Source organism: Linderina pennispora (genome assembly GCF_002104995.1).
Source record: "Linderina pennispora strain ATCC 12442 chromosome Unknown DL89scaffold_2, whole genome shotgun sequence".
NCBI classification, from domain to species: domain Eukaryota; kingdom Fungi; phylum Kickxellomycota; class Kickxellomycetes; order Kickxellales; family Kickxellaceae; genus Linderina; species Linderina pennispora.
The window spans coordinates 688,551-716,475 of NW_024468250.1; the positions used below are offsets into that span (position 1 = coordinate 688,551).

The following is a 27,925-nucleotide window of genomic DNA, read 5'->3' on the forward strand; positions in this document are numbered from 1 at the left end:
TTACCTAGGCATGACCACCGCAAATCGGACACACCTCCATCTCCGAGATGTGCATGTTGATTGTGGACCTGTCATCATGCAGAAAGCGGCGGTTTTTGCCATGCGTCCCGCTGGCGGATAAAAAATTGCTGGCACAGAGTTGCCATGTCGCATTTCGGGCCCAACCTTTTCAAATGTCGCTGCAGAGCGATTGGGACTAGAATGCTCGCAGCAATAGTGCGACAGAGCAATAAATTGGCAGGCCTAATCGGGCAACCCTGCCCGTTATGGCCCCGGCATCCCAAAGAGCAGAGCGCAAAGGCAGACGCTGAACGGAGCGACAATCCGAGGGCGTTCTTTACATCGTGGCCACTGCGGGGGGCAGTGTCAAAAGGATTGCCGGCTGGGCTGCAGTGAACAGGCGAAATGCCAAAAAAGCAGCGTTGCACTTTCTCACCCCCTCCTTGCGGCACCGCAGTGCAGGATGCATGCGCTGACCACCCCAGCTGACCGACCACAAAGTGACAATGTCCGAACGCCCTTGGCGCTCATTCATCGCTCGCCATTCCCCGGCAGCGACTGGAAGCCCTCCGGCGAAGACCTGCTTTTGTTTTCGGGCACTCCGTCCGCTCCGCAATTGAGTGGTGCAGCGGGCGGAGTGAGGAGGATCCGTCCAGGCACCGAGCCCAATGTGAGAAACGGCTGCCAAAAAAACTACCAGGATTCTGGAGCTGGCGAGGGATGGCCATCACTCTGTATCGCCGGGCACAACCGCGGTAGCTACGTGGCAGATCCTTCGAAATCCGTTCAATAACATGTAGACTCACGAGGAATAAACGATAATGATTGCCGCGGCACATCCTTAGACCCCAAGACATCGCGCAAACAAGCCATCTGTCGTTTTTAGAAGGCCACGCCCCGCCGCGCCATAAGCCCTGTGCCATCACATCAAAAAGTAAACAGACGCATTTCAATGCTGCATGGACTGCCTGCAGTGTGCAAGCCTGCGCGATGGGAACAGCCGGGCCGTCCCCCGTGCGCCTGGAGGGCCGGTCCCTTGCCATTGGGCCAGCGCTCGGGGCTGGCAGCACGGTGAGATGCGAGGGCGATAACAGCTGGAAACGAGGACGGGGGATGCCAGAAGAGGCAAGTGCGAAAAGCAAAGGGAACGTTCTGGCCAGAAGATGCGCCCAGTGGTGTAAGTTTTCCCGAGGGCATCTGCCCCTATCAGCACATAGGACCCGCTCCCAAACAGGCCGAGGATTAAAAGGGGAGCGACAAATCTGTGAATAAAGCCCCAGCTACGAATCGGAGTCGCATGTCGCTCTGGGTCGCTGAGTTATCGCAGGCCACGCAGGCTGGCCAGGCGAGGAGGGGAGGCGATATGCAGTCGCAAAGCAAAAAACCAACGGCAATTGCATTTTTGGGCTGAGCTGCTCCATGTGATACGAGTAGCCGCCATCCAATGATTTGCCATGCACGCTTGAGAGATATGCAAGAGCAGAAAGCGGCACGGAGTGATTCCTGCTTGCAGCCGGCTTGTTTCTTGTTATGCACGAGTGCTGGGCTGCCCATGTCCGCGTTCCCCGAAAACACCCACCTCGTCGGCCGGCACAGGGGCGTCCCTTGTGCGCACCGGCGCTGACTACTGCCCCAGAAGCCCCAGAAGGGAAGGCCGGGCCTGCCAAGGGAGAAAAGGGCGGCGGCTGAGTGGCACTTTCAGGGGCGCGCGTACCCTGTGCGAATAATACAGCGGCAGGCGTATGTGCGTGCGTGAGAGGAGGGATGGCCCGAGTGACAGCCCCATGGAGCGACGCTGATTGTTAATTAATGGACCATCCGCCCGCATTTGCCGCGAGCCTATGTCGCATCGGACTCGCGCTACAACGCCTCCCCCGCACAAACTCCAGACTGCCACATCAATCAATCGCCACACCTGCCGCAGTGGCGGGGACGGTCCACAGCCCTCGGGCCGTGGTCCTCATATCCCTGGGTCACAGTCGCCGCTGCTGCTGCCGGTGCTCCTGTGGGACAGCGAAAGAGCGTCCCTCTTGTTTGGCCACAGGCGTCAACCCCATCCTATCCCATGCTCCACTGATAATTAAAACCTGTGTTGCCGAGCAGCCCCGTCCTCTGCGCACCCCTCCTGTGGGCGGGAAGGCCAATCATGGTCGACTCAGCAAGCGGTGACTGCCCATTGGGCCAGAATACCCCCAGGCGCCGGCCCATCGCAAATTTGCGACACTTGTTTTTGCAGCGACACCCAGGCAATTAACGCGGGCAGACCGCGGCAGCTGCGAGACTCGCGTCCGCCTGGAGCCTGCCAACAGCGATAGCAGCGGGAAATGCGGATTTGCTTCCCTACCCTAAAATGGCTTCCAAAGTTCCCTAAACCCCCCGCAAGCACCTGTGGTCAGCGAAAAACAATAACAAAATGGGAACTGCTTGCCTTCTCGTGCAGAGCGAGAGACTTGCCCGGGGGTGGTTGCGACCCACCCCATCTGCGGGTGCACCGTCCGCCCCTTGAGAATGAACGAGCAAATTTTCTCAATACGCAAACCTCCGTTTGCCCCGTGTTAAGTGTGTTTTTTTGTGGAGATTGCTAGTTGCAAAGGCGTCAGAACACCAGGATGAGCTCCAGCAGCGCCTGTGCGACTTTTCTGAACGGCAGAAGATACTTAAAGAGGATCGTGTAATCTCTAGACTACTTTTTCTTGCAAATCGTCTCACCGCACCTTTCTCTCCAGCGCCATCCACTTTTTCTCCTTCTATTTTGCACGCGTAATTACAATAATTCTTAGACCACTGCCCTCTCCTCAAGGAACAGCACCGGCCCACCTGCTACAAGCACCCCTACATTTCTGCTCTTTCTCCCACTCGAGGTACGTTTTCAATGACACACGCGACATGTCCTCGACATGTCCCCCGCACATCCACCACAGCGCGCGATTGCCCGGGATGGCGCTTGGATGCCCTGGACAGGGCCCCCTGTTGTGGTTTCCCTCTCCTTTCAGCTCTTCGCGCATTGTGATGCAACTTTTTTGAGCGCGTTCCGAGAAAGATTGGCGATTGTGTACAACTCACTTTTCGCCTATCATTAGCTGAGAAGTGCAAATCCACTGGCTCGAGAGCGTCCACCTTGTGCTCTCGTGTGGTGTGTTCACTCCACCGGTAACGACCACTGGCGCTAAATCCAGCAGCAGGCTGCCCTCCACTCGCACGCACTCTCACTGTAGGCACACCAACAAAACGGCGTAAACACTCGGGCTTTGGACCAGGAACACTCACAAAAAGGACGCGAACAAGTTTTTTGTGCGGATCAATTCCCTTGTTTTGTTACTGCGCTATCACTTCTCGCACCCTCCACACACGAAGCTCTCTCTCTCTCTCTGTTCTATTCCCTATCCCCCAGGCTCTCAGCGCAACTGCCCTCTTCAATTTATACAAGGCAACCAGCGAGCTGTCACAAAACAACCAGCTTCCACTCGCTCGCGTACAGTAGCTCACCCATATGGCCGCGTACGCTGAAAACTACACAACATCGCCTACCCTCAACATGCAACACAGCGCCAACGCCGCCGATCACGTACAAAAGCCCCAGGCCACTGGAGGTGCCTATTACCCCCGACCCGAACAACCTGGGAGGCGGAGGTGGCACGGCCGTGGCTGCGTCGTGGCCAGCCGAGTCGCATGCCTACTCGACGGCTGCCCAGCCCATCGGCGCCAGCTACATGTCGGGCCCCGCCTCATACCCGAACGATGATGCGACAAAACAGCAGCAGCAGCAGCAGTACCAGTACTCACACCCGCAGCAGCCCGCCGACACCGCTGCCAGCAGCCCGCCAGACACCCCGCTGGTCAAGGTCATGCAGCAGCAACAGCAGCAGCAGGCGCAGCAGCAGCAGCAGAACGACCCCTCGCACGCAGGCGTGCTGAATGGAATCGGTGCTGATGCTGCAGCAATGGGTGCCCAGCCGACGCCACCACTTTCGGCTGCCTCGCATGGGTTTGCCCAGACCAACGATGGCTGGCGCACATATGCCGCCTATCAGCAGGCCTCGGCTATTCCCGTTCCGGGTGCCGCTGCTGCTGTCGGGTACTCGACGGCCAATTTTACGTCTCCAATTTCCGCCGGTATGGGTGCGACCGGGCTCGAGGGCGGAGACTCCGCGTTTGGCGCGGCCAACCCGGCTGCTGAGTACTACTACAACCAGCACTCGACAGCGACCACCAGCTGGCGCGCCTGCATCGCACCACCACCAGCAACAGCAGCAACAGCAGCAGCCCAATGGCCTTGCCGATATGCATGCCGCTCACCCCTACCAAACAAGCCATCCCCAACAGCAGCCCCAACACGCAGCCCAGCAGAACGGTCTCTCCCACGACCCCGCCGCCGTGTCGTTTGACCATACCACCGGCACGTACATGAACGACTTTGGCCAGGGCGTCTACACCAACCCTGCCGCTGCCTACCACGGCTATGCTGCCATGCCCACTGCGGCTGACGGCACCCAGAACCCGGCCGACCACGCCGGCATCCACCTGCCGCCGATCGACTCCGCCGGTAACTACCAGCGCTCGAATTCGTTCTTTGCTGTGCCCACCTCGCCGCACGGCGCCTTCGACCCCATGGCCGCTGCTGCTGCCGCCAGCAGTGCCTACTCACCGCACGCCCCACCAGGGCCAGTACATGGCAACCATGCGCGGCCAGCACTACGGCGCTGCTGCCACCAACCCGATGATGATGGGCCGGTTCAACATGGCCATGTCCTCCTCGGCCACGTCGCCTGCTATTCCAGAACCCTCCGCCCCTTGCCTCGTCGATGCCATCGTCAGCCAGTCTCAGCCAGCAGAACGGCATGGCCGTTCCCCCAACGCCGACCCGGTCAATGTCGGGCGGTGTGGGCCGCGTCGGCATGCACGGCCAGTCGTCGACCTCGCAGCGCAAGCGCTACCTGTGCACTGTGTGCCAGAAGATGTTTGCCCGTCCGTCGACGCTTGCCACGCACATGCACTCGCACACGGGCGAGAAGCCGTATGAGTGCACCTGGGACAGCTGCGGCAAGCGGTTCTCGGTCATGAGCAACCTGCGTCGCCACCAGCGGATCCACGAGCGCCAGCGCGCCAAGTTTGCCAACATGCAGCAGCAGCAGGGCGGCGGCTCCAACGAGGACAGCCCGGCCAACAGCAGCGGCTCGACTACGCCGCTGGCCGCCAGCATGCCCAACGGCCTGATGCAAGGACCGCCGTCGTCGGGCGGCCCGCTCGGCCATCACATGCTGCCACCCCTGACTACCGGCATGGTCAATCATGGATCGTCCTTCGACATGCACTCGCCGATGGGTGGTCATGCGCACCACCATGCGCTGGGGCATCCCGATCACCTCCAGCACTCGACCGCGGCATCGCCAATCCAGATGATGCCCAATACGTCGTCATCGCACATGGCGCTGACCGACATGCTTGCCAACAAGGCCACTATCCAGGGTGTCCCGCATGAGGACGGAGGTGACCTGTCGGTTGCCGCAGCCGCTGCAGCCGCCGCCGCCATGAACATGAACGGCGGCCACAGCACTGCATCAACTGGCACTCTTAACCCGGCTACTCCTCAGGCTGGCTTCAAGGAGTAACAAGCCTGTGGTTTAAAAAAGGTTGGGCCTGCGCACCCCACCACCACTGAAACAAACAACCGCACCTCTCCCTAGACACCTCATCAGCTACATGTCTTTCCGTCACCCTATTATTTGTTCCTTTTTATAACATTGTACTCTAATCGTCTTTTATGCTTTAGTGTCGCCTGTTAGTCGATTCATCTTATCCATCTTTTCCCGCCATTTCGTTAGTTGCGCCTTATTCTTAAAATCAGTTCAAAATTTTAATATAAGCTAAGATCTCAAAAAGGATCTTCAGGTACCAACAGACTGTATGGTTGTATATGGCCGTGTAAATCATTATGTAAAGCCGGTCTTTGAAGAAAGGCAAGGTGCATGACCTCATTATGATTCACATATTGACATATAGCGGGCTTCATTTTCGACAGAGGGTGTGTATTGCCAGAGACGGCTATAGAAAGTAATACGTATAGTATAGCCCGAGTTGAGTCCTAAAGATTCCTCAAAAATCACATCAATAGGAATGGCTACTCTTGTTCATGGCAGCGCTGGAAAGCACTTCAAATGGATTTAAGCTATGGGGATGAGAATGTATAATAGACGTGTATATAAAACTCTCTCTGGCTATAGCTTTACTTTGCTATTATCAGCGACGTTGTATGGAAACCTGCAATTCTGGTATGATCCTCCACATGTATCGTGATGATTCTAGTGGTGGACAGCGTAGCAGAGTAGCACTGCAGATGATAACTGACAGCTAACATACAGGCACTACTTTCCTAAATGGGCTACTTGCTAAAGGTTAAATATGATAAAAATCAACGGAAGATACACAGTATAGTTCAACTTTATTTGCAGAATAGAGGCCATGTGTGGAATGCAACATTTACTTCTCATTAAAGATCTCGATTGACTGAATGTGCCAGCAGGAGTGAATCCCAGGACCTTGCCGAAGAAATTCAGCTGTCCCTTCAAGTGCGAGCACGATATTCTCTGCTTTCCTGAATCCATGCCCCTCGCCAGGAATCTCGACATGCCCTACCATGACGCCCTTATCTTTCAGTGCCTCAGCCAGCACTGTCGCCTGATTCGGTGGCACAATCTTGTCATCGGCACCATGGAAAAACACAGTCGGACACTCCAGCCTGTCCACAGAATTGATAGGCGACCAGGCAGCAATGCGGTCCCGTGCTTCTGGGTATGGCCCAACAAGCCTATCTATGTAGTGTGCCTCAAACTTGTGTGTCTCCTGCGCAAAGAGCTCCAAGTCGCTCATACCGCAGACACTGGCACCGGCAGCAAATACCTCGGGGAGGAATGTAAGCGCAGCCAATGTGCAGAATCCACCGGCGCTTTCTCCCATGATTGTCAGACGCTGTCTGTCAACCTTGCCGGTTTCTGCCAGGTGGAGGGCTGCGGCGCAGCAGTCTTGCACATCAACGATGCCAAACCATGGATAAAGCCGCTCGCGGTAGGCACGGCCCTTACCGGTTGATCCACCATAGTTTACATCGGCGACAGCAAATCCGCGTGTGGTCCAAAACTGGATCTGTGAATTATAGATCGGGTCAGCTTGGAAGGTCGGCCCACCATGACTGAGAACAAGAAGAGGAGGCAGTTCTCCAGCGGGCCCAGCAAAGTTCTTGTTAGTCGGTGGATAGAAATAGGCAAATGCCGTTGCATCGGACCCACCTTGGCCAACTTGGTCGTTGTCAAATGGTGGCAGACGGGTGGGGAATTCGATTTCCGATGGGATAGAAATATCCTCATCGCTGAGCATAGTGACACTGGCGCCACCGAATACTAGCTGCTTGGCATCGGGTGCATCGTTCATGAAGTAAGTGAAGAGGGAGACAGTGCTTTTTGGCCTACCACCAAGCATCATGAGGATCTGAGACCCGGATTTCGGGTCAACACCAAAGTGGAATGCATCCATGACGGACCACTCGGGAGTCGGCAACTCGGTCATCTCATGTGGAACGATATTCAATTGGTACAGGTGTGCTCTGCCGCCAGCGATATAGCGAACTACGACTTCGTCCGGCTTTCCAGGTACAGGTTGGAATGTAGAAAAGCCGAATTCCCACTCAGCAACTGCAAAATCAGCTTTCATCGACTTAGCCAGTGACTGGTTTGTCTTGCCGTCGCTGTCAACATAGTACGGATTCCAGAAACCCGAGCGGTCCACAAGGAAATGTAGTCTGCCAGCATCGTCAAAACGCGGCTGGTAGATGCTCTCCTGAACGTCACCTTCGCCTTCAGCGACAATTGCCAGGTTATCAAGGCCGTTGGCAACCCCATTTGCGTCAAACGAGAGCGTGGCACGGTGCAGGGTAGTCGCATCCCAGTTCATGTTCGGATGGTTCCAAGTATAGAATGCAATCTCGTCGTTCAAGGGGCTGAACACAGGGCTCGACACAAAGTCGCTCTGGCTGAAAAGCACAGCATCATCGGTCGGCTTAAATTCGTCGGCATCAAGGTCGCTGGGCAGCGGAATGGCGACCAGCACAGCCAAGGCGCCAATGTCGCCATTGCGGTGGTCCTCACGCACAGCAACAGCAAACTTCTTGGACGGATGGATGACCATGTTGGCATACCACAGCCTGTCATCCTGCTGAGCAATCCGGCGAGGTGCCAGAGCAGAGTTCGCATCAAATAGGTATAGACCGCAGTCGCTTGCATTGCAGAACAGAATGAGGCCATCATAAACGGCATAGGGCGAGCCACCGTACCTGTGCACACGCGACCTCACATTCCACTGGGTGTTGGGCGTCAGCTCGCATATGGTGGCTCCATCAAAGTCAGTGGTCTACCTGGCTGAACAGTGTGCGGCGCCCGCCCTCAGATAGGGCGAGAGTCGGTCCAGTACACGCGGGAGGGCGAGCCCTTGTCGATACGGATCTCAGAGACGTACTTTGATGTTGACGCGACATCAGCTGCAGACAGCGGGCTTTCCCAGCTACCATAGCGAACAGTTGTAGTATCAGGCATTACGAAGAGTAAAAAAGAGTGAGAGAATATCTAGGTAATAGTTATCAGGAACGATAAAGTGCCGAGAGTTGTGTTTTAATGATAGACAGTTGCTTTTAATAGGCGGTCAACCTCCTTCCAGTTAGAAGCAAAAAGGCCGCTCTATACAAATGAGGCATGTAAACGAAAAATCAAACCGCAGTGCGCTTTACGATCGAATGTGTCTGGATGAGGGGGGCAAATGCCGATTTCAACGGGCCATTCTTGAAGTAGCCGGCTACAATATCGATTATTCTCATACATTAGGACGCGGTAGACAGTGTAGAGCACGCACTGGTTTGTAGGTAGATGCAAATCCTCACAGGGATAGTAGCCATGCCAGATCGTCTGATAATTGCACGGATAGCCCGTAAAAGCATATGTTTGTGTCCACAGGATGACAGATTATGTCTTTAATAGATAGTAACATTAACACTAATGTTCGTCAGTATCTTTCCATCACTACTATTCCATATTCATATGATATATATGTACTGTGGTATGCCAAGTATGAAATGTGTTGGTGACCAGCCTCCTGCGACTGTTTTGTACATTATGTTGTTTTATATTTTCACGCAATATGTACTTCATGTGAAATTATATTATATGCAAGTATGTAGAAGGAGTCCAAAGGTGAGTAGGCTGTATACCCACATACATATTACATGTGGCCTTCGGAAAAGTAAACATGGCCATAGGAAATGGGGTTTCGGAGGCCCTATAATCGATAGTACTGGTATTCACACAGGCCGCTGCAGCATTACCATCCAAGACACCTGTGCATTTATTTGACAAAAGCATGGTGCCTATAAATTCAGTGCAGAGGCTTCCATCCGCTCTGCACCACCTGCTCGTTTCCGTTGCTGTCGGGCTGGATCTTGAACCACAGGATCTTGTCGTCGCCCGTATATCCGACATAGAACGATGGCGTACCGCCGTCTGCCTTGTCCATGGCAATACCGGGCATCATGGCAACTGCGGGCGGTGACTGTAGGTGGTCGGGAGAAGTGCCGAGCAGCTCGGGCGGGCCGAAGACGCTGGTGACCTTGGCGGCAGTATCGAATGAGTTGCTGCTGAACTTGGACGTGAGATCCGAAACCATCCTTTATTAGAGATGAGTGTGAAAAAACAAAAAAGAAAGTAGCGAGCAAGAGAAAAGTGCTTGGGACAGGCTTCTTTTTAGGAGAGGTTTAGGCTTTGTTTTCGCATTGCCAAGACACGCAGGGGTCATGCTGCGCAATCCTCGCCCCTGATCCTTTTTCCATCGCTCGCCTGGCAAGGTGTTTGTGGAATAAAAAAGTTGGCAACTTTTGTAGTCTAGAGAAAGAGAGTTTGGAGAATTTAGAGAATGAGAGTCAGGGGGTTCTCGAGGTATCCCTTGAAGGCCTTCAGGAACAGGGCACCGGTGGCGCCGTCGACGACCCGGTGGTCAGCCGAGAGCTGGACGGACATGACCTCGGCGGTCTTGAAGCCCTTCTCGGACGACTCATCCAGGACCAGGCGCTGCTCGGTGGAGCCGACGCTGAGGATGGCAGCGTGGGGCGGGTTAATGATGGCCGAGAACGAGGTGATGCCGTACATGCCCAGGTTGGAGATAGTGAAGCTGCCGCCCTGGAACTCCTCGGGCATCAGCTTGTTGGCGCGGGCGCGGGACACCAGGTCCTTGACATCGGCCGAGATGGTCTTCAGGCCCTTGGCGTCGACGGCCTTGACAATCGGGGTGATCAGACCGGCGGGGGTGGCCGCGGCAACGGCAATGTCGGCGTGGTGGTGCTGGCGGATGAACTCTCCCTGCCACGAGCTGTTGACCTCGGGCACATCGCGGAGCGCTGCCGCCGCCGCCTTGATCACAAAGTCGTTGACCGAGAGCTTGTAGGCGCCGTTGGCCGCCGTGTTCAGCGACTTGCGCAGCTTGTTCACGTTGTCCATGGTGATCGACTGCTGCAGGTAGTAGTGCGGGATCGTCGCCTTGGACTCGCCCAGGCGCGCGGCAATGACCTTGCGCATGTTGGTCAGAGGAATGTCTGTGTAGCCAGCGGCGGCCGGGGCAGCGGCAGCCGGAGCAGCAGCGGCCGGAGCAGCAGCAGCAGCCTTGGCAGGGGCGGCAGCAGCGGCAGCCGGGGCGGCGACCTCGGGCGCCTTGAAGTTCTCAATGTCGGCCTTGACAATGCGGCCGCGCGGGCCGGAGCCCTTGACCTGAGCAAGATCGATGCCCTTCTCCTTGGCCAGGGTCTTGGCCAGAGGGCTGGCGAAGATGCGCTCGCCCGAGGCAGCAGTCGATGTGGATGCGGCAGCAGCCGGGGCAGCAGCGGCGGGAGCAGCAGCGGGGGCAGCAGCAGCGGCCGGGGCGGCACCAGCGGCCTCCTCGGCGCGGGTCTCGACCTTGGCCTCCGACAGCGAGAAATCGGCAAAGGCAGCGACGTCCTCGGCGTTCTCGACGATGATGGCCAGCGGCGAATCAATGGCCAGGTCCTTGGTGCCGGTCTCGGCCAGGATCTTGGCCAGGTAGCCCTCCTCCTGGAACTCAAAGTCCATCTGGGCCTTGTCGGTCTCGATCTCAACAAGCACATCTCCAGGCTCGACACGGTCGCCGACGGCCTTCTGCCACTGGCCAACGTTACCCTGTGTCATGGTCGGGGACAGCGCGGGCATGCCGACCAGCTGGTGGTCGGGGTAGCTCTTGGAGCTGTACTGGCGAGCGATGCCGCTGGCAGGAGACGCGATCTTGCTGATGCGCAGGGCAGCGGCCGAGCTGACAGCACTACAGGCGGACAGATGCATCAGTACCAAGACAAACACAGAGCGCGGGTGAGAATACAGAGGAGCTGTGTGTATGCTTACCGAGTGGTGCTGATGTGGCGGGCAGAGGCGCGGGCGACCATGCGAGCAGTCACAGGAGTGAGCAGCTTCGACGAGCGCGACAGGAAACGGGCAGCCTGCGAGGACTTGGTGACAGCCGACATTTTGTGAAATTGAGGTGAGATTTGAAAGAGAAGGAAAAAGAGATAACGAGAAAGAAAGCAAGAGTGGCTGCGAACGGACAAGAGTGGGTCGCTTAAGAGGGGCGTGAGGTGGGGGTGGAGGAGCAGAGTGCGGTTGTTTTTCTGATTCCTAGGCTGTACGGGACAGCGCCCCCGCACCAGAGGTGGGATTTTATCCGCCGCGCTCGCAGGCTGAGCATACAAAATTTTTTCTGAGAGCCGAGCGGAGAATACCGGCGGATAATTGGCAGTCACGGCAAATGCGCGCTTGAGCAAGTGCGACCAGGGCGAGAGGAGGTATTCGGGGTTGGGAACAGCGCCCTGCTGGACGCGCGCGTATTTTTCAAACAGCGTTGTAAAAATTTAATTCGGGGAGGATATGCGGCACGTTCCCCAAGGATCCACACAGCACACCGCCGGTTCGGGACTACTGGCCAGTATTATCCGCGGGTTGAGCTTAAATCCACGGCTCAAAAGGCTCGAGCCTGGCGAACCGGCCCACCCGAGCCCAGACCGTTCTTCTTAGTGTGTATTGATTTTCCAGTAGCCAAGAAGATAGTTGAGGCGCACAGCCAGCAGATCGAGCGCCATCTGCACCGAATCGCGGACGATCGACATCTTGCTGCCAGCGACCTCATGCCAGTTGACCGGCACCTCGACCACAGGGATGCTCTGGTAGCGCGCCAGCAGCAGGATCTCAATGTCGAAGATAAAGCGCTCCACGTGCATGTTCGGGAACACCAGGCGTGCAGCCCCGCGGCTAAACAGCTTGAACCCGCACTGCGTGTCGCGCACGCCGCGCACGCCCAGGATCGTCACGTATGTGTGGAACCCCCACTGCAGGAACGCCCGCACGTGGCTGCGCTGCACCACGGTGCCCGACAGCGCCTGGTTGTTGCGCGAGCCGATGGCGATTGCCAGGCCCTGGCGCTCGCTGGCCCGGGCCTTCTGCCACAGCGGGTCGATGTCGCTGAACCGCGTCGCTCCGTCGGCATCGCAGAAGATAATGTACGCTCCCCTGGCGCTCAGCACGCCCTGCGTCACCGCACCGCCCTTGCCGCGGTTGATTACATGCCGCACCACCCTGATCTCCTTGATGCCGTGCATGCGCGCAAACTCCAGAGCCACCTCCGACGTCTTGTCCCGGCTGCCATCGTCCATGATTATCAGCTCAAACGAGAACTTGGGCTCGTCGGCGCGCCGCGCACTCACGTACTCGTGTATGTCATTGAGCAGCACCGGCAGCCGCTCCTCCTCGTTGAATGCTGGCACCACAATGGTCAGATCAACCGAGGCTGCCTCGGCCAAGGAGCCCAGCTTCTGCCGCTCGTGCTTCTCGTCGATTCCCTCGTAGTAGTTCTCGCTCTCTTTGCGTGGCCGCGGCTGCGGGCTCTTGAAGTGCACCACCAGGGTCTAACACACAGGGGGAAACAGTTAATTAGATGGCACTGGACTAGTCTGGGGGTCGCTACTGCTCGTCCATATCACCGCTGGCTTACCGAAACCGCCACTGCCGCGCCCACACCGAACATAGCCAGTACAAGCAGAAGCTGCATCGCGTCCATGTCGTTTGGTCGTAACAGCTGGAGTAAGGAATATCTAAAGGGAACGGGGAACCCAGAGGGTAAAAGTACAGTAATAGGTGAAGGGGCGGGCGTTACAGAGAAGAAGGATAGGGTGAGAGGCTAGAAAGAAAAAGCGTAGGACGCCGCTGCAAAGGGGCAGCGCGAACATTTAGAAATAGCCCTCGGCTTCCTGTGTGGCGGGCCAGTCTCAAGTCAACCCAGATACCAGAGACACTGGTCACGTTCGAACTCCCACAAGGGCCAATAAAACCAGCCCAGCGAATCCGAGAGGGTGATCCAAATCACAAGCACTGATCGATCTCTGCAATCAGCAATTACTGTGCGCCACCGCAATCAGCCGATTTGTCCTTTAGCCCCTTTGCAGGCACAGGCAATTTTTAGCGCACCAAGCCAATACAGTGATTTGGCCGCCTATACAGAGCGAAACTTTCTCTTTTCTGACGCCTATTCTGTCAAACTTATAACAGAAGAAAAACGAACCATGGTATGTTCCCGGTGGACTGGCAGCGAATCCGAGCCTGGCAGAGATGGATGCGCCGATAAATCGCATGGATACGCCCAGCTGTAAAAAATTGTTGCTGTCGCGCGAGGGGAAATATCGGGCTGGACGGCTGGCCGCGCAGATTCGACCTGTCGGAATTGCTTGGCAGACATTTGCAGAGCGGCGCTGCGACAGGCATTCGAGAGCGCATTCGGCAGAGCGTTGGTTCTGCAGCGAGCGAACTCTGTTCTTGTCGCAAACAGACCTGTCCTCTCCCCCTCCCCTCGACAGACAGCAAGGGCAGCGTTGCCGCTCTATATTGCCACATACAAAAAACCCGGTTTGCTTTCTGAAGACGACTGCACTGTGCTAACTTTGCCGTGGTGGCTATTCTGCTTGATTGGTTTTGTCTACCTTTAGGCTCGCGGTCCCAAGAAGCATATGAAGCGTCTTAACGCTCCGAAACACTGGATGCTGGACAAGCTGACTGGCACTTACGCCCCGAAGCCCTCGGCTGGCCCGCACAAGCAGCGCGAGTGCCTGCCCCTGGTTGTCTTCCTGCGTAACCGCTTGAAGTACGCCCTGAACGGCCGTGAGGTCCAGAGCATCCTCATGCAGCGCCTGGTCAAGGTTGACGGTAAGGTTCGCACCGACACCACCTACCCGACCGGCTTCCTGGACGTCATCTCGATCGAGAAGACTGGCGAGAACTTCCGCCTGATCTACGACATCAAGGGCCGCTTCACTGTCCACCGCATCACCGATGAGGAGGCCAAGTTCAAGCTGGGCAAGGTCCGCCGCTGCCAGCTGGGCCAGGGCGCCGTTCCGTTCATCGTCACCCACGATGGCCGCACCGTCCGCTTCCCCGACCCTCTGATCAAGGTCAACGACACCGTCAAGATCGACCTGGAGACCGGCAAGATCGTCGACTTCATCAAGTTCGAGGTTGGCAACGTCGCGATGGTCACCGGCGGCCGTAACATGGGCCGTGTTGGTATCATCACCCACCGCGAGCGCCACCACGGCGGCTTCGACATCGTCCACGTCAAGGACGCCCTGGACCGCTCGTTCGCTACCCGCCAGACGAACGTGTTCGTGATCGGTGACGGCAACAAGCCGTGGATCTCGCTGCCCAAGGACAAGGGTGTCAAGCTCACCATTGCCGAGGAGCGCGACCGCCGTCGCGAGCTGGCTGCTGCCTCTGCCTAAGAGTCTCCTTTTATCATACAGCTTTTATGTTTTGGTAGGAAGGCTTGCCCACAGTTTCTTAAAAATTTACCGCCCCGAGCAAATGTGCTTTGTTTTCTTCTACATGCTGGCGGCGGGGAGGAGCGTCCTTGCGAGATCCAGGGGTGTCTGCGCCCAGGAGAAAAGAGGCTCCAGAGTGCCGTGATGAAAGCGCCGCTTTTTCCGTTTCCGCTGTTGATTGCATTTGAATTACACGCACATTTATTTACACTACACATTTTCGACTTTTTCCCTGCACAATGAGCATTGTTGAGAAGGCAGCCAAGCTTCTTTTGCACAGCCCGCCGGGCGAGGTGGACGACGTGTTCAACGGTAAGGGCCACAGGGCGCTTGAAAGCTTACTATTGCTGGCACGGACCCTTGCAACCTTTCGCTCATCTGGGCCAGGATTTCTGTTCTTCATAGACATTCGCGGCATCGTCAACGACGACGAGGCGCTGCAGGAGCACATCGAGCCGGTGCTGGCAGAGAGCAACATGCAGCACTTTTTGGTGGTGGAGGTGCCGGAGACGGAGAGCAAGGTAAGGAGGCAAGACAAAGTGAGGATCTGGCAATGCAAGGAAGGTTTGCTGAATTTGTTTTTGCCAAATATGCCTGGTAGGTGCTGCTGACGCCGTACAACAAGCTGGAGGACGGGCGGTACCTGTGCCCGAACACGCAGCAGGAGTTTGCATTCGACCATGTGCGTCGCGTGGCTCACGATGCGCAGGAAGCAGCAGCGGCGGGGGCGAACGAGGAGCAGCGGGCGCAGCTGCAGACGGCGCTGGACGCATATGTTTTGGCGCACTACCCGGAGGGCGCGGGCACGGTGTTCTCGCACGAGGGGCAGCTGGTGCTGTGCATTGTGAGCAACCGGTTCTCGCCGGGGAACTTCTGGAACGGGTCGTGGCGGGCGGTGTGGTCGTTCAGTGCGGAGACGGGGCAGCTGAACGGGTCGGCGAAGGTGACGGTGCATTACTTCGAGGACGGGAATGTGCAGCTGGACACGCAGGCCGAGTTCACCGCGGACGTCCAGGGCAGAGCAGGTGGTGAAGAAGGATTGGCGAGCTGGAGGGCGACTTCCAGCGCGGCATCAATGACGGGTTCCGGCAGCTGGCGGAGAAGACGTTCAGGGGCCTGCGGCGGACGCTGCCGGTGACGCGCAACAAGGTTGATTGGGAGAAGATTGCCAACTACCGGATCGGCAGCGAGCTGACGAGTACTGCGAACTAGCCCGATAGACACCATAACGTGGGCTCCTGATCTGGAGTTTAGGTCGCTTGCCGAGGGGATTTGCTGCGGCCGCGGGGACTAGTTCTTCTTTCGCTCTCATAAAGCACCCATCTAAACAGTATTTCTTGTGTTGGCATGTCTACAGATACAGTGGCAGGAGGCAGTGGCGAAATGCTGCCGATCGGCAAGGACACAGTCCACCGGCTGTGCTCCGGGCAGGTGATCGTCGATCTGGCGACAGGCAGTGAAGGAGCTGCTGGAAAACAGCCTGGATTCAGGCGCGACGTCGGTGGAGATCCGCCTCAAGGACAACGGGCTGACGTCCATCACGGTGATAGACAACGGCAGCGGCATCGCATCGGCGGCACATGCCACGGTGTGCCGCAAGCACTGGACGTCCAAGATCCGCAGCTTCACCGACCTCTCCACAATCACCACCTTTGGGTTCCGCGGCGAGGCCCTGAGCTCGCTGTGCGCCGTGGCCACGGTCAGCTATAACCACCAGCACGCGCGAAAGCGACCCCATGGGCGTCCAGCTGACATACGACATGGCCGGCGCCCTCGCATCATCCTCGCCGGTCGCCCGCTCCCACGGGACGACGGTGGTGCTGACGAAATCTGTTTGGGCGGTGGCCGGTGCGGCAGCAGGAGCTGCAGCGGCACGCCAGGCGCGAATACCTGAAGCTGGTGGGGCTTGTGGAGCAGTACGCGATCATCAGCAATGCGCGGCTGGTTCTGTCCAACCAGACCAAGGGCAGCGCGTCGGTGGCTGTGCGCACGGCCGCGCAAAGCTCGCTGCTGGGCCGGCTCTCGGCGGTGTTTGGGTCGCAGCAGCGGCCGCTGTTGGCCGAGATCTCCTTCACGCAGACGATCGAAGGGCCTTGATGTGACTGTAGGCGGGCATGTCTCCCGGGCATTGCCCGAGGCTGGACGCAGCGCATCGGATAAGCAGTACTTTTTTGTCAACGGGCGGCCGTGCGAGTTCATGCGCGCCAAGCGCCTGGTCAACGAGTTGTTCCGCGGCAAGTGCCCGGCCAGGTACCCGGTGTTTGCCATTATGGTCGGCGTCAACCAGGACACCGTCGATGTCAACTTGACGCCCGACAAGCGCACGATTCTGCTACGCCACGAGGACGTGGTGCTAAGGGCGCTCAGGGAGGCGGTGGGGGAGGCGCTGGAGCCGAAGGAGTCCGAGTTTGCAGTGCATAAGAAGGTCCAAGTCTTGCTGGGTGGCGCCGGGACCAAGCGCCCGGCCGAGCAGATGGACAGTGGTGAACTGCCAGTGGTCCCACCGGCTTGCCGCTGCCCCGCCTGCAGTAGTCCGCAGCAGCGACGACTTTGAGGCCCCGCCACTCAAGACTCGAGTCTCACCCAGCGTCGTCATGGTTACAAAGCCAGCGCAGCCACCCGCACTTGTCCATGCGCCATCATCCATTCCACTCGAGAGCTCATCACTGCTCGCCACGCCCACCGCCAGCGCCCCGCCAGCTGTGCCCAAGCGCCAGCCGGCCAAGAAGCCCGCAACCATGGTCATCGGCGCCTGCCGCAACCGCCTGCGCGACATCTCCTACGACTGGTCGAAAGTGTCGGCGCGGATGCAGCAGCGCCAGCAATCCGCCAGCATCCCCGAACCGCCCAGCACTCCAGAGACTGCCTCGGGCGTGCATTTGAGCGATGCCGAGGCGCGTGCGTCGCTGTCGCGGCTGATCCGCAAATCGGATTTCGCCCAGATGCAGGTTCTCGGGCAGTTCAACCTGGGTTTCATCATCGCGCGGTTCCGCGACGACCTGTTCATCATCGACCAGCACGCCTCTGACGAAAAGTACAATTTCGAGACACTCCAATCGACTGCGCGCATCGCCTCGCAGCCGCTGATCCGGCCCCACGTACTGGAGCTCAACATTGTCGACGAGGCCGTGGCCATGCAGAATCTCCATGTGCTTGAGCGCAACGGCTTTGGCCTTTCGGTGGACGAGCAGGCGGTGCCGGGCCGGCGCCTGAGCATGGTCAGCCAGCCGGTTATTGACCAGACCATGTTTAGCGAGGCGGATTTGCGCGAGCTCATCGCTCGGCTCTCGGCCGACCCGCAGCCACGGTGCGAGCGCGCCTCGCCGCATGTTTGCCTCGCGCGCCTGCCGCAAGTCCGTCATGATTGGCGACCCCCTGAGCTCTGCACAGATGCGACGGATCGTGGCCAACCTGAGCGGCCTGGACCACCCGTGGAACTGCCCCCACGGCCGCCCGGTTATGCGGCACCTGTTCCACCTCCCGCAATGACTATGTGCCAGCACACAAACCCGGTGCAATCAGCATCCGCAGCATCAGGGCTTGGTTGGGGGATGCTAATAATCTTCCACGTCGTTTGCTTGCTCAGCACTGGCCACAAACCGGGATGCCTGGGCATGGGAGGGATCGACATGCTGGTGAAATATAAAGGCTGCCGAGGCACCTTGTCGTCTCGCACCCCCTCCCTTGCAATATCACATAACGACTCTACATCTACACCCCTTTGTATATTCCCCTCACCATCCTACTGGCATTCTGCGTGCACTGAGCGCAGTAAGCTCCATTGACCCGAATAAAAAACCGCAACGTAGCGCAATCACGTGCAAAAGAACATCCGCCATCGGCCTAGTTTGGGAGTCGAGATTCCTATATCAACAAAGTCTGCCTCCTTTACTCTGCAATTATTTTGCTTTCCTCCACGTATTTCCTATCGCTTTTCTAATTATTCCCTTTTCCTAAATTAACAATGGACGCAGAGACGCTGTTCAGGTCGTACGCGCAGATATCCGACCTGCCGCCAAAGACACAGCGCCAGGTTCTGGACGTCTACCTGACACTGGCATCGACCGTGGCCTCGGCCATCATGGGCACATACGTGTCCTTGCACACCAACTTCATCCATCCATTACTGGCCTGTCTCAGTGACCGTGCTATCCTCGCTAGCCATTCTGCTTATGCGACCGACAAAGGACAACCTGACACTGCGTCGCACCTTGCTGTGGACGTCGGGCTACATGACCGGCGCCCTGCTGATGCCGCTGTGCTCGGAATTCCTGTATCACAACCCTGGAATTCTGTACGGCGCCATGGGGTCGGCTGCCGTGCTGTTTGCGTCGTTTGCTCTGGGCGTTGTGATGTCGACTCGCCGCCAGGTCATTTACATGATCGGTGTGGTGGCATTTGCTTTGGGCTCGGTGGCGTGGGTCAGTCTGGTGAATTTCTTCTTCCCGACCCGGCTGCTTCTGACCGCTGAGATGTACTTGGCGCTGGCCAGCACTTGCGTGTACGTGGTGCTGCATACGCAGCTGATGCTCGATGAGGCGCGGCTCGGTGACCTGGATCCGGTGGCACATGCCCTGGTGTTTTTCAATGACTTGGTACGCTTGTTTGTCCAGATTCTGGCCATCATGGCCAAGAATGAGCGCAGTAGGGAGGAGGAGGAGGACTCGAGACGCCGCCGCCGAAAGAGCGGCCGGACGAGCCACCGCAGCACTGCCTACTGAAAATGCTTTGTGTTTTTTACATTTTATTTTAAAACATCCTTATTTCTCAAAATTGGCATTACGTAAGTAGGCGGGAGGATAGAGAGTCGGGTCGTTAAATGCGGGTAGGTGGTTTTAGTGTGGTTCGTTTGAGCACAAAATAGCGGGTTTATGCTCAGAGCTGCGATTTTTGTTCGTAGAGTCGGGGCTTTGTAGTAGAGGTCGTAAGCGGTAAGGACTAGCTTGTTTGGTTTTCAGCTACATTCAGGGAGTGGGAGGGTCATTAAAAGGGGTGGGCGGACATGAAGGAAGAGGGGGAAGAGACCGGCAGACGTAAGGAGAGAAGGAAGATCTTGTAAGCGGAATTCCAAAGACTAGCAAGTCCTTGCATAGCCTCGCCCGCCATCCCAGCCTGCCTTTATACCAGCGTCCCCCGTAATGTTTGCTCGCGCACAGACGTTGCACGCATGAAACATGCCTCGTGCTCACCAATCTGCTGATCGCAAAAGGCGTGCAAACATTTAGGCAGTGTTTTCTAACATCTGCCTGTGCTACGCTTGCCAGCTTGCCCACCAGTGAGGATACACAAAGCACTTCAGAATATGCGCTCTGAGATGCCGGTCCAGAACTCGTTCCGATTGAGCCCGTCGATGATCGTGGTTAGGTTAGATATGTTGATGTAGTAGTCGGTGCTGGGCGGACATGCCGGCAGGATCGAGACCAGACCCGGCCCCAGCTCCGGGTCAATCAGAGCGAACTCTGGTATGCCGTATCCAAAGTCGGTCTCGTACACTCCAAAGCGCGTCTGGTTCGACACGCCAATGCTTGATCCCAGCGACGAGCTATTGGCAATTGGGCATGTAAACCCGCCTGGATGTCTGTCTCCCTCCTCAATGAACTCTGCAATGCGCTCAGGCGTTGCCGCATCAACTGCCTGCCGAACCATCACAGCAATTTCGCACAGCGTCTCGGGGGTGATCGGCGACTCTGCCTGCGCATTCGGGATCTGAAGCGTAGGCAAAAACTGCCCGTTGCCGATAAGATCTGCAGCACTCAGGCCGAGGCGGTGCCGGATATCGCATGCAACAGTGACCAGCCGCACCTCCTGCCCTTTGCGCAGCTTACTGAGCACTGCGTCGCCGATATTCGACGATTTCTTCGTGATCCTGCTAACCACCTGGGCGTTCACCTTGGCTATGATGGCAGTGATTACGTCGTTGTTCCGATATGTGCGTGCCCGGCGGTGCAATCTCAATCATCTGCTGGCGAAGTTGCTCAATGTTTTTCCTGGGTACGCGGAACAGCCCGCCTGTGATCTTGACCTGCCGCGTGGCGAAGCTCAGCAACCGGGCACGTGTGTGCGGCGCCAGCCACGCCAGCAATTTCGATGCAAAGTTCTCCTTGCTAAAGTACTCACGAAGCAGCCTGTCCAAGGATGCGCGGCCTTTTGGAAACCCCTGGTGCAGTTTTGACGCGCCAATGGTGAACGTGGCCGTGGGGATCGGCTCACTGCGGGACATCGCCTGTGCAACGGCTGCCCAGCGGTGGGCGAATTGGAAGTAGCTGCTGCCATCTACGACACCATGGCTGAGAGACCAGATACAGGGCTACCCCGCTGTTGTCTTTGAGCCGCACGATATTCACATGGCTGAGCCGCAGCTGCTTCGTCCCCTTGACTGGCAGTGCCATTACGTGCGCTGTCATCAGATCCTTGGGCCACGCGTCGCGATGGAACTTGCGCGCCTTCAGATCTTCGTAGTGGACGGTGCCGTCTGTTGAATCGTAGGTAATACGGCATGTTCAGGTTGTCCTTGTCAACCACAATGCTCAACCCGCGGTCGCTGCGCTGTCGGTAGTGGCCGACAAGGATCGGAAACTGCTCCAGTGTCTTGTAGAACGCACGCTGCAGAGTATTGGCGTCCATAAAATCCTTGGTGTTGTTGGTGTTTCTGTAGAAAAACACATACTGGAGATTGATGTACGACGGGAACGCATCGCGCGTCGACAGCCCATACACCTGCGACTGTACCGAAGAGACAAAATCGTCCATTGTAAGTATTATAAAAAAATAGCTGAGGCAAAGAACCTGGCGTTACTTTTTTCGGCTGTGCGATTGACAACCTTACACTATGCAGGAATCAGCAGCACTCACCAAATATAGAAATTGCGAAAACATCACTGCACCAGCAAATGAGTTCAGTAAACAAACTCTGCAAAGTCGCTCCAAAACTTGTTGGTCCGGATCAGCTCCAGCATCTGCGCTGTGTTGGTGAAGCTGACATACAAGTCCTTGCTTGGTGGACGGTCGGGCAGAATCGAAACCGCCTCAGCAACGCGGTTCGGCCGCGTTGTGGCAAATGCCGGCGCTCCACGACCGAAGTCCGCGCTGTACAGCCCGAACCGCGACTGGCTTGTTATTGTTACCGGTGCTCTTAAACAGTGTGCTCGCAATGAACGGCCGCGTATACGACGATGGTTCATTGTAGAGCGTGTCGAAGTACGACGCGATGTGCTCAGCGTCGGCCGAATTGACTACCTCCCGCACCAGGCGTGCAATCTCGGCCAGCGAGCCAGGCGTTGTTGGCGACTCGGATTGCTCGATGGGTACGGAAAACGCAGGAAGGAACTGGGCGTTACCCACGTAGTTCAAGTGCGATATCCCGAGACGCATGCGGCTGTCGCAGGCGATAGGAAACCTTCTGCATGCTTTGCTTGCCCAGTAGCCAGGACACGGCGCCTGATAGATGGGTTGCAGCTGACTGCTCCGACTGAGCCAGGGTCTTCGCAATCAGTGCCGAAAGGACATCGTTGTTGGAGATGCGCTCTCCATCCGGAATATGCTTTGAGACTTCAGTGCGAAGCGAATCAAGCTTGGCTCGGTTGATCTTGTACAGGCTGCCTTGCCACCCAGCCCCAGTAATGACCCTGTCCATTAGCTTATTGCGTGTGTTCAGCGACAGCCATGCCATCCACTCAGCCATACGAAACGGCTCTGTAAATGCCAGTTTTGTAGCTGCATTCAATGGCTTCCGGGTATCAGGAAGGCTCGCTTGAATAGCTGAGCGGTCCATGCAATAATTGGCAACAGACACAGCTTTCCCCGTTGTGAAGGCAGCGTGTTTCTTCGGCCCAGCGGATTGACGAATACGTAGAACCCTGTGCCGTCGCCAATGGCGTGGATGATGCTGATAAACATGGCAACGCCGCTGTTATCCTTCAGTCGAACTATATGCACATTTGCGAGCTTAATCCTATCACTGGAACTACTGGGAATCGGGACTACGCCGGCGCTCATTAGCCCCTCTGGCCAGACACTTGGGTTAAATTTAGCCACATCGAGACTGTCGAAGTGGATGTCTGATGTGGACTCTCGGTACTCGGGAAGGTTGAGATCGTCTTTGTCAATCACAATCTCGAGCCCATTATCCGGCTTCTGGCGAAAATATCCGGCAAGCGTAGGGAACTGTTTTAGTGTCTTGTAAAATCCTTCCTTGAGCTGGTGAGCTGGCATAAAGTCAGGAGTTGCGCTTTCATTTTCGTAGAACAGGATGACTTGCGTATTGATCACCGACGCATACGAATCTAGGGCGGAAAGAGAAACAACTTGGGATTCGACTGTTTGGCGGAATTCTTCCATGGTATCGAGTGATGCAGAAAGCTAATGTTCCTTGGTTCCATGATATAAAGGACGCTGCCTATTATTTATACAGCTTCCACTGGTTGATAAGGATGGGAACATTGCGTAATCAGTTGTATATCCGCACTTGCATGTTTGTTCGCTGCGGAAGAGGCGCCCTGGCGATCGGCAGAGCTGCGTGTCGGTGCCGAGAATTATCCTGATGTCTGAGTTTACAACCTGTCCTGCATGACTGCAACCTACCACTGTAAAGACATGGTCCAGTATTATACATCTTGATTGATGCCAGCCATTCCTGGTTGCATATTAAATTTATGCGACCCGTGTAAACGAGTGAGATCGAGTATTGTGGATGGTAGAGTAGGACTAGGGAAATGATGACAATGATGGATACGTGTGAAAAGTGTGACTTGGCAGTTAATTATCGCCCGAAGCTGTATTTCTTCTCTACTCCTCTTCACAAACCTCGCTTTTCACACTAATGGCAAATTGGACAGCACTGAGACCATATATTCTACTCCGGATTGTCGACATATATCGCAACAGTATTCGCCTGCGACAGTTCGGATGATATCGACATCTATACTTCATTCCTCGAGCTTAACCAGGTCTGCCAACACTGGAGAGACATTATAAAAGAGAGCCTCTACACTGCCGCGATTATCTTGTGCCACAAACCAACAGCTGAGCAATTGCTTCTATATGACGGCACCTGTGATTCTGACCAATTCGCATCCAGAGGCATACATCTTGCAGTCTCATCACCACAGCCCTAGTCTATGGAGAACAAACATCCCGCATATTATGCAATCAAAAAACAGCAACTACACTCAGCAACTTCTTATCTCATTTCGAGACTGTACCATCGATTTTCCCTTCTCTTGGAAACATCCTCGAAATATTTGGAATCGGCACTGTCGAATGGCCTAGATTGGAAACAATATGCTTTATTGAAGAGTCACTTGAGGCAGAGCAGGACTCCAACACCAAACTCCCAATAGGCTGACGATGTCAGAATACGGCTGTCACACACCTCACAATATTTTATAAATCACCTCCCTCATGTGAGGCATTTGATACATGATGCATCCAGATATCTATTGAATAATCCGCCAGCATTCCCACTTGGTGATATGTTGGACTTTTACTTGCCACAGCTGCAAACAATAGCTTTGCCCGATTTTACTCTTCCACAACTCGATCACACATACTTTTCCTCATATCTCACTAGGCTGTATCTTCATATCAACAGTGAGTGTGCTGAGCGTATCCCTAGAGTTTTTGCACCTTCATTGGTGATACTATGGTTATATTATTCTGACACATTACATTCATGGCACATCTTCAGAGGCAGCCTGCCTGGGTCGGTTATCTTTGAAAGCCTTACAAAGCTTGAAATCTATCACTATCCTAAAATATCTGAGTCAACAGATGAATCAGACACATACTTTCCTTCTATATCGTTTCCAAAGCTGAAGTGTTTACGTTTATATTACTACCCATCCAAAGATTCCGAACACCCTCGCTTTATTCAAAGACACGCCAATACAGACTGCCACTATTGTTGATGCTGTTGATAGATTCCAACTCTCTGTGATAGCCACCTTCAGAGATGTTCAGACTATAAGCATTTCTATCAGTAACTGGGAAGATAGTGTGCATGACGAAGCTGCAGCTTCTATTGCAAAGGATCTTCTCGGTAAGCCGTTCTCTACTTCCACTGCTGACTTGCGTATCCTGACAAGCCTACCAATTCCACTTCCTGATACGATTCTGTGGACAAAGTTAGAAAAACTGTATCTCCAGTTCCCGGTTTATCTCTCCGACCTCATTCATATCCTTCCCTCAGCTTCCTCATCTGCGCTGGCTTCTTGTCGGGGCTATATACAACACTGGAAATAGCCCTGAAAATACAGAATCAGTACCCATTTGGAGCACCACCCTCACTCAACTTATCCTATTTTCAAGCGTTGTTCATATCCCGACGATTCCATCGCTTGACGCAATGTGCACTTTTGGTATCTGGCCTACCTTCTCTTCTCAAGCTAGCTGTTCCAGACGATATGTTGGCCACGGCGAAAAATGCACTTTCTGAACACACCATTTCTCGAACATCTAGGGAATGGGTGTTTCAGGTTGCTGGGTGTCCTCCAACAAGAGCAAGGCTTTATTTTCAAAATGGCATTCCTTAAACCCGATAACCAAGGCAACCGAATCTTATAATACATCTAGGTGAAGTAGCTGTGCCAATAAATGCTACATTGTTTAAACATAATTCTATGCTTGTTGTTATGTACATGTTCGATTAAGAATCCGAGATGATGGAATACTGGCCAAAATATATATAAGGTAAAAACAGGTACATGTCCACACTTGCGTATGCTTGGCTGGATGTACCATGCCTCGCACCCGCTAGAGGCAAGCAGGGATAAACACGCGTATGAATGTTAACACTCTTCTAGCCAGTGGTACAGCAGTATCTTGATTATACCAAAATCGACAATGGATATTAGATTTATGCGACCCGTGTAAATACACAGGCTGAGTACTATGGATGGTAGAGTAGGATTAGGGAAATGTCGACGAGGATTGACATGCATATGACAAGTGAGGGTTGTCAACTATTGCTGACAAGAACCACATTTCTTTTCTACTCCTTTTTACAAACTCCTTTTTCACACTAATGGCGAACTGGGCAACACTGAGACCATTTATTCTACTCCGGATTGCCAACACATATCGCAGCAGTATTGACCTGCGCAGTTCAGATGATGTCGACATCTATACTTCATTCCTCCAGCTTAACCAAGTTTGCCAACACTGGAGAGACATTATAAAAGAGAGCCTCTACACTACCGCGATCATATTGTGCCACAGACCAACAGCTGAGCAACTACTTCTATATGACAGCCCGTCTGATTCTGACCAACTCGCATCCAGAGGCATGCATATCGTAGCCTCATCACCACAGCCTAGTCTATGGGCAACAAACATCTCGAATATCGTGCGATCAAAAAACAGCAACTATACTCAGAGATTGATTATCTCATCTCGAGACTGTGCCATCGATTATTCCTCTCTTGGAGACGTCCTCGAAACATTTGGGTTCAGCACAGTTGAATGGCTTAGATTAGAGACTATACGCTTTATTGGAGACCTCCTTGAGGCAGAGCAGGATTCTAACACCAAACTCCCAATGGCCGACGATGTCAAAATACGACTGCCACAAACCTCACAATACTTTATAGAACATATCCCTCATGTGAAGCATTTGAGCCATACAACATCCGGATATCTATTAAATAATCAACCAGAATTCCCCCTTGGTAGTGTGTTGGACTTTTACTTGCCACAGCTGCGAACAATAGCTTTGCCCGATTTTACGCTTCCACAACTCGATCACACATACTTTTCCTCATATCTCACTAGGCTGTATCTTCATATCAACAGTGAGTGTGCTGAGCGTCATCCCTAGAGTTTTTGCACCTTCATTGGTAACACTGTGGTTATATTATTCTGATACATTGCACACTCGATGGCACATCTTCAGAGGCAGCCTGCCTGGATCTGTTATTTTCGAGAACCTTACGAATCTTGGAATCTATCACTATCCTAAAATATCTGAGTCAACAGATGAATCAGACACATACTTTCCTTCTATATCGTTTCCAAAGCTGAAGGGTTTATGTTTAGATTACTATCCATTCAAAGATTCCAACACCCTCGCTTTATTCAAGGACGCGCCAATACAGACTGCCACTATCGCTGATATGGTCGATACATTCCAACTCTCTGCGATAACCACCTTCAGAGATGTTCAGACTCTAACCATTTCTATAAGAAACTGGGGAAATAGTGTGCATGACGAAACTACGGCGTCTATTGCAAAAGATCTTTTCAGCAAACCGTTCTCTACCTCCACCGCTGAAGTGCGTATTGAGACAAGTCTACCGGTCCCACTCCCTGGTACGATTCTGTGGACAAAGTTAGAAAAGCTATGCCTCAACTTCCCCGTCTACATTTCCGATCTCATCCACATTCTCCCTCAGCTTCCTCATCTGCGCTGGCTTCTTGTCGGAGCCATATACAACACTGGAAATCGCATAGAGAATACAGAATCAGCACCTATTTGGAGCAGCACCCTTACTCAGCTTATCTTATTTTCAAGCGTTGTTCATATCCCGACGATTCCATCACTTGATGCAATGTGCATTTTGGTATTTGGCCTGCCTTCTCTTCACAAGCTAGCTGTTCCAGACGATATGTTAGCCACGGCGAAAAATTCACTTTCTGAACACACGATTTCTCGAACATGTAGGGAATGCGTGTTTCAGGTTGTTGGGTATCTTCCAACAAGAGTAAGGCTTTATCTTCAAAATGGCATTCCTTAAACCGATACTCAAGGCAACCGAATCTTATAATACATCTAGGTGAAGTAGCTGTGCCAATAAATGCTACATTGTTTAAACATAATTCTATGCTTGTTGTTATGTACATGTTCGATTAAGAACCAAGATGATGAAATACTGGCCAGCATACCCACACTCGCGTACGCTTGGCTGGCTGTACCATTCCTCGCACCCGCTAGAGGCAAGCAGGGATAAACACACGTATGAATGTTAACACTCTTCTAACCAGTGGTATAGCAGTATCTTGATTATACCAAAATCGACAATGGATATTAGATTTATG

At 54.6% G+C, this 27,925-nt stretch overlaps 11 protein-coding genes across 11 annotated transcripts; 6 read left to right on the forward strand and 5 right to left on the reverse strand.

Moving 5' to 3' along the window:
* Nucleotides 1-4,895: 4,895 nt before the first annotated feature.
* On the forward strand, nt 4,896-5,108 carry DL89DRAFT_220968 (uncharacterized protein; the record flags this gene model as incomplete). The annotated part of the gene is made up of 1 exon (XM_040884484.1): nt 4,896-5,108. A coding segment is annotated over one exon (213 nt), but the record flags the coding sequence as incomplete, so codon positions are not given.
* A 1,369-nt stretch (nt 5,109-6,477) lies between these two features.
* DL89DRAFT_290729 (alpha/beta-hydrolase) lies at nt 6,478-9,702 on the reverse strand (the record flags this gene model as incomplete). Its single annotated transcript, XM_040890116.1, has 5 exons — nt 6,478-6,504; nt 6,577-8,367; nt 8,405-8,431; nt 8,463-8,504; nt 9,448-9,702. The coding sequence occupies 5 exons, from the start codon at nt 9,700-9,702 to the stop codon at nt 6,478-6,480; spliced, it is 2,142 nt and encodes a 713-aa protein (XP_040746275.1).
* A 239-nt stretch (nt 9,703-9,941) lies between these two features.
* DL89DRAFT_220493 (pyruvate dehydrogenase) lies at nt 9,942-11,381 on the reverse strand (the record flags this gene model as incomplete). The annotated part of the gene is made up of 1 exon (XM_040884455.1): nt 9,942-11,381. The coding sequence occupies one exon, from the start codon at nt 11,379-11,381 to the stop codon at nt 9,942-9,944; it is 1,440 nt and encodes a 479-aa protein (XP_040746276.1).
* A 722-nt stretch (nt 11,382-12,103) lies between these two features.
* DL89DRAFT_274029 (uncharacterized protein) lies at nt 12,104-13,146 on the reverse strand (the record flags this gene model as incomplete). The annotated part of the gene is made up of 2 exons (XM_040889131.1): nt 12,104-12,880; nt 13,081-13,146. The coding sequence occupies 2 exons, from the start codon at nt 13,144-13,146 to the stop codon at nt 12,104-12,106; spliced, it is 843 nt and encodes a 280-aa protein (XP_040746277.1).
* A 502-nt stretch (nt 13,147-13,648) lies between these two features.
* DL89DRAFT_274030 (ribosomal protein S4e) lies at nt 13,649-14,857 on the forward strand (the record flags this gene model as incomplete). Its single annotated transcript, XM_040889132.1, has 2 exons — nt 13,649-13,651; nt 14,069-14,857. The coding sequence occupies 2 exons, from the start codon at nt 13,649-13,651 to the stop codon at nt 14,855-14,857; spliced, it is 792 nt and encodes a 263-aa protein (XP_040746278.1).
* A 278-nt stretch (nt 14,858-15,135) lies between these two features.
* Nucleotides 15,136-18,385, forward strand: DL89DRAFT_290733 (uncharacterized protein; the record flags this gene model as incomplete). Its single annotated transcript, XM_040890117.1, has 11 exons — nt 15,136-15,208; nt 15,302-15,417; nt 15,498-15,905; nt 15,944-16,094; nt 16,260-16,303; nt 16,350-16,595; nt 16,645-16,710; nt 16,754-16,932; nt 16,976-17,376; nt 17,429-18,225; nt 18,251-18,385. The coding sequence occupies 11 exons, from the start codon at nt 15,136-15,138 to the stop codon at nt 18,383-18,385; spliced, it is 2,616 nt and encodes an 871-aa protein (XP_040746279.1).
* Nucleotides 18,386-18,860: 475 nt separating this feature from the next.
* On the forward strand, nt 18,861-19,617 carry DL89DRAFT_290734 (uncharacterized protein; the record flags this gene model as incomplete). The annotated part of the gene is made up of 2 exons (XM_040890118.1): nt 18,861-19,029; nt 19,058-19,617. The coding sequence occupies 2 exons, from the start codon at nt 18,861-18,863 to the stop codon at nt 19,615-19,617; spliced, it is 729 nt and encodes a 242-aa protein (XP_040746280.1).
* A 574-nt stretch (nt 19,618-20,191) lies between these two features.
* On the reverse strand, nt 20,192-21,646 carry DL89DRAFT_290735 (uncharacterized protein; the record flags this gene model as incomplete). The annotated part of the gene is made up of 5 exons (XM_040890119.1): nt 20,192-20,846; nt 20,899-21,021; nt 21,052-21,119; nt 21,193-21,339; nt 21,419-21,646. The coding sequence occupies 5 exons, from the start codon at nt 21,644-21,646 to the stop codon at nt 20,192-20,194; spliced, it is 1,221 nt and encodes a 406-aa protein (XP_040746281.1).
* A 146-nt stretch (nt 21,647-21,792) lies between these two features.
* Nucleotides 21,793-23,233, reverse strand: DL89DRAFT_290736 (uncharacterized protein; the record flags this gene model as incomplete). The annotated part of the gene is made up of 5 exons (XM_040890120.1): nt 21,793-22,006; nt 22,053-22,295; nt 22,357-22,568; nt 22,739-22,897; nt 22,931-23,233. 5 exons carry the CDS (start codon nt 23,231-23,233, stop codon nt 21,793-21,795), a joined length of 1,131 nt encoding a protein of 376 aa, XP_040746282.1.
* A 1,970-nt stretch (nt 23,234-25,203) lies between these two features.
* DL89DRAFT_265116 (uncharacterized protein) lies at nt 25,204-25,425 on the forward strand (the record flags this gene model as incomplete). The annotated part of the gene is made up of 1 exon (XM_040886520.1): nt 25,204-25,425. A coding segment is annotated over one exon (222 nt), but the record flags the coding sequence as incomplete, so codon positions are not given.
* A 1,935-nt stretch (nt 25,426-27,360) lies between these two features.
* Nucleotides 27,361-27,766, forward strand: DL89DRAFT_265117 (uncharacterized protein). Its single transcript, XM_040886521.1, has one exon. It carries the CDS (start codon nt 27,439-27,441, stop codon nt 27,622-27,624), a length of 186 nt encoding a protein of 61 aa, XP_040746284.1. The 5' UTR covers nt 27,361-27,438; the 3' UTR covers nt 27,625-27,766.
* The last annotated feature ends 159 nt before the right edge of the window (nt 27,767-27,925 follow it).